The sequence below is a fragment of the Mycetomoellerius zeteki genome, unplaced genomic scaffold, assembly GCF_001594055.1.
Source record: "Mycetomoellerius zeteki isolate Tzet28-1 unplaced genomic scaffold, Tzet1.0 scaffold58, whole genome shotgun sequence".
NCBI lineage: Eukaryota > Metazoa > Arthropoda > Insecta > Hymenoptera > Formicidae > Mycetomoellerius > Mycetomoellerius zeteki.
Window position 1 is genome coordinate 1,037,080 of NW_017257588.1, and position 8,765 is coordinate 1,045,844.

The following is an 8,765-nucleotide window of genomic DNA, read 5'->3' on the forward strand; positions in this document are numbered from 1 at the left end:
ATATAATTTATTCGTACTAATCTAAACTTTTTTCTATAGGCTAAATAACAAAAAAATAACGATTCTATTCACATTAACAAAATAATACAGATGTTACTTGGTTACTTCCCCTACAGCACAAAGTTGCATAAAAGTTGCAGCGACACTGCCGCAACATTGCAGCAACATTACATGTTGCAGCGATATTGCTGCAAATTCTGTGCTGTATGGGTTGACAGTTTAAACATCAACTAAATTAATCAGTTAAAAGTCACCCTTTAATTTGCGATCCTGAGAGACCGCGGCCCTGCGCAGGAAAGTGAGTCACGGCGCAAGACCGCCGCGAGATCCGATATTCACCGTCGGTACTCAAACTCTATAGTGTACATCACATGCACTATAGATTTTCAGTACTAGCGGTGAAAATATTAGAACGCAACTGTGGGAGAGACCTCTGTGTTCTTCGCCGCCGCCAGTGACGCCAGTGTGGGCCAGTGTAACCCGTGTAACGCACTGATGTAAATGCGAGGCGTTTTTTTCGCAAACCTCCGCGTCCTGCGTCACGACCGCGCACGAGCAAACGCTCGCGTATCGAGACATCGGGATCGAATGCCGTCCCGCGCCGTCCCGCCGCCCGCGGTGGTTCCGCGACCCGACCCGACCACGACGCGACGGAACGATCGCAGTCGCTCGTCCAGCTCGGCCGGTTGCTCAACGTCGCGCAATCCGACGGCGTCCGTCCTCGCGCGAGCGCTCGCATAGCGTACCGGCGACGAGTGGTGTATAAAAGACCCGATCGACTCGGCTCACCTTTCGGGTGAATTCTTCCTCCGTCGAATCAAGTCCGTACCGTTCTTCACCGTGATTTCGTTAAGTTCCCAATTGTAGTGCGATCTTTTTTTTTTTTTTTTTCGAGACGCGGTTTTCCATTGTGCGAACGCGATCGGAGCGGTGAATCGTCGCGCGTTTTTTTCAACTTTGATCGACGCTACGCGTGAACGATGCCGGCGAGGGCAGCTCGGTCCGCATTGCGTGATTAATAACCGTAACGGGAATTTTTAAGCCGCGACGAGAGAGGTGCACGTTGTCGGGTATGTAATACTCGTTCTTTGACTCCATGTTGTTTTGACAGCTCGAACCGATCGGATTCCCTAGGTTCGTTCTCGCGCTCGAGTACTCTCCTCGAATATATGTATGTATGTACGTACATGTAAATACTAAGTGAATGTTCGTGTTTTTCAGACTATTATGCGTCACTTATTTTTACCGCTACATTTATTTATATTTAAATGCGAGGGGAGAGTGACTTTCGAACGCGCGACTCGGGACGATACAGTGATGCAGCGCGTTTGAATGAATCATCTGTTTTCAAAACCCATTATCCTGACTACAATTCCATCCTCTCGTAAAAGTAATAGAAACGAAAGTAATAGAAACAATTTGAGAAACGTCATTTTTTTTCAATTTTTATTGTTTACTTTTTATTTGCCTGATTGAATTTTTACAAATATTTATTTATTTATTACATATTAAAGATCGACATATTAAAGATATTAAATACAAATATATTAAGTATTAAAAATAATTACAAATTTCTTAATAATAATATATTCATTAAAAAAAAATATTTATTTTATTTAAAAGAAAAACGAAACTTTAGATGTGTTTTTGGGTGCGATTCATTTGATGCATGATGTATCATTTTATCTTTGTAGTAGAGATGAAAAAATAGGTTTTTTTTGATTTCGTAGAAAAGTATCGAATAAAAAACGGGTTTCTTACGGTAAAAAAACGATTTTTTTATCCAAAACGATGTAGAATTCTTGAAAAATAGATAGAATTTATGTTAAATATATCGAAAAGATATAGAATTAATTTTTCTTGATATTCATGATTAAAATGTTTGATATCCATGTTATTTCGATATTATTTAACGTTTTTTTTATTTTTATATCAAATCAAGGCGAAAACATCTTTGCGTTGCAGTGGCTAATGAATTGATATTCTTTATCGATGGTCTAAAGTCTAAGTACATGTCACTTATAATTATTTGGCACGACAGATATTTTAATTATATTTTATTCCGATTTTAAAAGCTAAATAGGTAATGGCCCATATTGTTGTTAATACAGATAATATTTTATTAGTTAACACAGATTATACATATTTTATAATTGACATTGTTTTTATGTATATTAGTTATAATTATACGAATTTTAAATTTTAATTATTGATGCAAAATTCCAATATAATATCGATTCAAGAATAATTGGGGATAATCCGATAAACGTTGTTTTACTAATTTATATTTTAGAATATGTAACAAGTACAATAAATATACAACAAAAGCAGCGTTATACATTCGATCTCTACTCTTCATTCATTTTATCTTTGCTGTTTACTGAATGTTAATACTAAAAATACCAACGTTTTTTACTCACTGAAAAAAGGAATCAAAGGAATAAATTATTATAAAAATAAAAAGAGTGATGAAAAATCTAATATTTCATCACTATAAAGAATATACAAATTATTGAAAAGTAAACAATTTTCAGAGTCTCTTCTCTTTTACACAAGAAATATCATATTAATCTAAAAAATAGAAATGATCAATATAATGATCATTTTATACTTCTAGTGTTAATAAATAAGAATAAAATGATACATTATACGCATCACGTGTAAAATAGAACGCATCGTTTCAGGGTTGGCAAAAACCCAGTTTTTTCCAGAAAAACTTAAATTTTGGAGGTTTTTGTGGGTTTCTGTGGGTTTTTGTGGGTTTTTGTGGTTTGTGGGTTTTTGTGGGTTTTTGTTTTAGGACTTTAGTAGCAGTCATCTATTGTTTTAAAAGCGTAGTATCTGTGACAGATTCGACAAAAACATAATCTCAAAAAGTCGTCCAACAGATACACTGAGAAAAAAAATTTGTTCAACTAACTAAACACATTTAGTTGTTTGCAAATTTGGTTAATTCAACAAATTTTATTTAATTGAATTTAACCTTAGTCTGTTTAACAAGCTGTTCAATGTTAAACAGACTACGGTTAAATTCGATTAAATAAAATTTATTGAATTAATCAAATCTGCAAATAACTAAATGTGTTCAGTTAGTTGAATAAATTGTTTTTCTCAGTGTACTACCAGGATTTAGGACCAACATTTCATTAATATCATTTATGTTAAGCAATCACTGCAACGAGTTTCCGATTAATTTATAGATAAAAAACTAGTTTAATTCTTAAAGTATGTTGTAATAAACTAGTTTATTTTCAAAGATCCAATAAATGTTGCTCGTGTTTTTTAACCTTTCTAACTACTAATTTTTGCTTAGCAATCTCGAGCTAGATATTTTACACGTTTCAATTTATTTACACGCGGGTCGTACAATGCATTTTAATAACTTTCCATTTAAATTTCATCGTTATATATATTATCTTGATTTTATTTACCAACACTTCGGTGATCATGAGGCTTTAACTTTGAAACGTTGGATTGATATTAATTGTAAACTTATAAGAGCCATATCACAGGTACGTTTTTAAAATTATGTATACTTCTAATAATGTTTTTCTATCACATTTTTCTAATAATTTCTTTCACAACTTAAAATTTAAACATTATAAGGCGAATCAAAAATTAAATAAGATACTATATTATTCAAAGAAACAAATTTTTTAATTAGAAATATTTGATTTACATAGATCAATACATTCTCTTAATAGAAAATTAATGTTTTTTTTCATCTAATTTATCAAACGTATTACCACAGTATGTTTGGAATGATTTGGTAAAACATTATTCGATTTCTTTTGAAAACTTTCGAAAAAGACTGCTTTTTCTCGCCATCCAATGACGAAATAGTTAAATTCACTTGATGACGTTAAAAATTTATCAATTTTATATAATTTTATTCGTAATGTTAAATGTATTATGTTCAACCTGCGATATGACTTTATATCTTTCTTTCCAATGTTTAATTATAATTAAACTAACATAAATGAATTGAAATATATAAAAATAAAATATCTAGCTCGAGATTGCTAAGTAAAATTAATAGTTAGAAAGATCATAAAACACATTTTTTTTAGTTTATTGAGTTTTTGTTTAAAAATGCGAAGATATGTTATATAAAACAATGAAATTTGACATGCATTTGGGTTTTTGTAATTTGTACTTCGGTTTTTGTAAACTGGGTTTTTCTGTGCCAACCCTGCATCCTTTATCTCTTATTTGCATGATTGAACTTTTATTAAAAATATTTCTTTTATTTGAAAGAATAAAAAAATGTGCTCGTCGTAATTCCTTTCAAGTTTTCAAAACCGCTGCATGTTACATATTTATCGCGAAATTTCGGTAGCACAAAAAAATATATTTAAACTCCAAACGTTTGCGAGACAGAGAGACGTGTGCAAGGAGTGACGATTTTGTGTGATATTATAAAATGTCATTTAAACGTTAAATATGTTGGACGAGCACCTGCGGAAATTGAAATATCGGAGCAAGGGAGATTCCAAGGGCGGTATTCATAGTCTATTCTTATTTTAAGACTGTCTTAAGTAATGTCTTAAGATGCTAATACGGCTGTCTGATTGGTTCATAACATCTTAGAACTGTACTTAGGAAGGTCTTAAATATAAGAACCAACTATGAATACCGATCTAAATTGGAGTTAATGTTATCCATGGCTTTGCATGTTGAGGGCTTTATTGTTATTCTTCTGCAATTACCATCGATGTTAACGGGGCATGTGGCTTTTGATTTTATTTCCTCCCGCATCGAACATCAAACGTGACTGCCATTGTCGCCTGTAACATCCCATCGTATCTGTATAAGTATGACGTGCGAGTCTCGTGTTGGGCAAACAAAATTCCAAGGCAACATCATATTCCGCGACAATCGCGTGACGAAAAACAGAGAGAGAAGAGAGTGTATGTGTGTATATATGTCCTTTGTCTGCGCGTTGTGTTCACCAATTTCGAGCCCTTTGATCGATAAACCTTGTCCCCTCGCTTTCTGAATCAACCTCGAACTGATCTCGTCTATTACAATATTAATGCCATTTTCAGTATGGATTAATTTTAATCTCGGTTAACTTTAAAAAACAAGCGATTTTTATTCAGTAATCTCATGCTCATTTCTACAAAAAAAATGTAGTTTAATTTTAATTTTTATATTCAACTCTTTATCTTTTTCTAGTTCTAAAATTTGAAAAAAGATGAAGAGTAAGTTGAAGCGAAATTAGAGTCAATTTATATTCATCGAAATCATAGAAGAATCAAGCGAATAAATTACTAAAATTAAAATAGAGAAAGTGATAGGAAACTAAATATTTCATTAGTATGAAATACATAATTATTGAATAGTCAAAAATTTCAGAATCTTATCTTTTACGCAAGAAATATAATTTTAATCTAAAAGAATAGAGAAACGATAAAAAAAATGACTGCTCGATACTTCTGTTAACATACTTTTAATCTTTCTCTCTAATTCTAAGAGCTAGAAAAAGATAAAGAATGAATTAAAACGAGATTAAAGTTAATTTCCATTAGTAGAAATAGACGTTACATAATATGCGATTACGTGCGATTACTGTCTCCTTTTATGTTTTTGTTTTCATTCATTTTTTTCCTCAAGAAAGACGCATGAAGAAAACTCGCCCACGGCACGCAACGTAATTTTTCTGTAATAAGATGTATGCGAATGTTTATAAAGGCGAATGTTTATAAAGCCTAGATTGAAATATCGATTGGGACTGAATTTATCGATTCGAAGGTCTAGAAACGTCTTACGCTAATTAAGTGGCTATTTATGTGGCGCGATTATGTGCAAATGCGACTTCTAAGCTACCGTTCGGCTAGCGCTTCGCTTTTCTCTTCATCGCCTGCGAATGTACTCGTTGGCATGGCACAACAGCGTGGATTCATTGCGAGAGAAATATATGAATGGGAAAACGCGCGCGATTAAGTCGTCACTTTCAGTCCTGTCATCTTCGGAGTGAGTATGCGAGTTTAAGGGTGTTCTCAGAATTTTCCAAATGAAGCGATGATACTTTAATGAAGCTATAAACTTCTAACAGAAAACGCTCGGCTCGACGTATTTTTGCTCTTTTTCATTTTTTAAATTTTAATTATTTTTTTAAGTTATTTTTTTCCAAATTTAATCCTTAGTGCACACCATGATTTGCTTCCCTCTAAATCTTTTGGAGTGGAATTTCACTCTAAAGAGTGAAAATTGAGTCAATCTTGAAAAAGAGTGGCTCAATTTTCAATCTTTAAGAGTGAGATTCACTCTAAAAGTTTTAGAGAAAAGAATTAAATTATTTTTTAAGTGTTACTTTTAGTTCCAAACTCAAGTTATTTTGGTGAAAGTATGAAACGATAAGCTATATGTTAATTAAAAATTATCGAGGCTTTTCCAAATTAGCGAGCGCTTAAAAACTTAAAACCTTGAAGTCCCGGATGTGTGTTTCGGAAGGCGCAACGAAACGCCGGAAGTAGTATGGTGGACTTACGATCATTGGTGTGGAATATTCGTTAGCTTCCGGGAAACACCGCGTTCGCTTCGTCAAACCCGACTCACGATTGCTTTTATGTTGAACTTTCGTATGCGGGTGCGATTTAATTTTATCATTTAGTCTCTTTATCTTCAGTTTTCAGCTGGCCCGATTATCTCTTGGCTTGATTAAAAAAAAAAAGCAAATCGCAAAAGCAAAGAAACGAGACCGGGTGGACTAAAACTTATCTCTTTCTTCTACCGGGTGGGATAAATCTCGGTATAAGGCTCTAGAAGCTAGGACCCTCTCTTCCGTAACGACACCACACGCCGTGTGGTAAACCACTCCAAACTCGTCGTTCCACCTGGGAGGTCGTCCCCTGGGAGCCCTGTACCTCGACTTTTATCGACGCGGGGCGGGCGGTGATGCTTTTGTCTTCCCGACAAATTCGGGACTTAGCTGTGCAAAAATCGAGAGCTGCATCGATGCCGAAGTCGGAGTGGAGATTTTGGAGGTCTCTTTTATCTTTATTTCCTACATGCAAGAGAGAGAGAGAGAGAGAGAGAAAGAAAGAGAGAGAATGAGAGAAAGAGAAGAGTCATGAAGGATTTATTTAAACGTACAATTACATTACACGTCCTCCTTTAGTGCGAGGATCGGAAGACCAACGTCAATTGACTATTTAATGATTGATTGGATTTTCCCAATTTACTCGTGTCACAAGGAAAACGACGTATTTTCCTCTCACAGATTAACTGTTATTTAATATGCAAATTTTCAACGTACACGTTTCTCAAAGATCAGAGGATTTTGAATTAAATTACGTTGAATTAATTTGCTGAATATAAAAGTTTAAACATAATTGAAAATTAAGATACGTTCTTTCAATTTAGAAGAATGGTTGTCATTGACATGTAGAACTTGAGTTTAAGCTTTCTAAACTTTCAGCTTTTTAGATTTTCTTTCATCTGAATTAACAAGATTGTCTACTCTCAAAATTCTTTAGAATGGAGTCTTATTCCGAAGAGTGAAAATTGAGCTTGTTTTGAAAAAGAGTGGCTCAATTTTCGATCTAAGAGTGAGATTCTTTAAAGTGAGATTCACTCTAAAAATTTTAGAGAATTATTTTATCGGAGAATCAATCTTGAAAAAATTGAACCAAATTTATTATTAACCAAGATTGTTGGTGCAACTCTCTCGTAAACATCTCGTCAATGCGTCGACGATGCTGTCGTATTTTGCGATAACCATGCGACTTTTTTTCGAACAACAGGGAGCCGATTGTGTATCTTGAAGAGGTCGAGTATCTCAAAAAGAGTGGCTCAATTTTCAATCTTTACGAGTGAGATTCACTCTAAAAATTTTAGAGAGTAGTGAATTTGCTCACTTTTATAATTTTCACCTCGTTTCAAGACACAATTTGTCCCCAGATTGCGCCATCGTGATTAATCTAATGTTGGGCTGATCAAGTCTGCTGCTCCACTAACTTTTCACTCGGGATAATCAGAATCTAAGAATTTTGTTGATGTCGATACAGAGTACGTAAAGCGGGTTATAAATCATAAATATCTTTGATATCTGCAATTCTAATTTAATAAATCGCTCTAATTTATTCACTTTATCGAAGGCTGATCTGAGACGGCTGCCTCTGGGAAATACCTCTGTATGTAATCTTTGAATACCAAGCGATACAGTGACGGTCTAATTAACCCTTACCATGACAGTATTTACTCGTATTGAACAGTTCAATACCATCCGTTTACGTTGGCCTGAATTATCGGTTTTAATTAGAGTTAACGAGCCCATCGATCGCTGGCGTTTTGCATTTTATTATGCGTTTTATGCAACACTTACGTCACACACTCTTTTCTACATAAAGCGATGGTTACTAACGTGATATTAATTTAATATTAACAGTTCATGGCGATTAATGGCAAGCATCTTTTAATAAATTGTGTAACTCGTAACTATTTTCCAAAGTAGATCCCTATAGAGTAAATGTTCACCTTTACACAACCCGCTTCAAATGACCTCCGAGTGACCCTCAAGGAGGTCAAGGTCACCTTTTCCGTTGCTCGTTAATCAATGAAAAGTTATGAACAAAACAATTTTTATGAATGGGACACTGTAAAAACAAAAAATCTCTACTTTAAAATAGATTTTTTGTTTTTAAAGCAGGAAATCTATTTTAAAGCAGAGATTTTTTGTTTTTAAAGCAGGAAATAAAAACAAGAATTCTCTGCTTTAAAATAGATTTCGAAATCCATGTGCAACAGTACAATTATGGAAG

General features: G+C 34.0%; 1 protein-coding gene across 1 annotated transcript in view; it reads left to right on the top strand.

The window, feature by feature from the left end:
* Positions 1–670: 670 nt before the first annotated feature.
* Positions 671–8,765, top strand: part of LOC108728133 (MAP kinase-activated protein kinase 2) — a 26,900-nt gene continuing 18,805 nt past the window's right edge. Inside the window, exons 1-2 of the mRNA XM_018456522.1 lie at positions 671–1,070; positions 6,632–6,989. Coding sequence (XP_018312024.1) covers positions 6,901–6,989 — 89 coding nt within the window. The 5' untranslated portion in view covers positions 671–1,070; positions 6,632–6,900. The remainder of the gene's footprint in view (positions 1,071–6,631; positions 6,990–8,765) is intronic.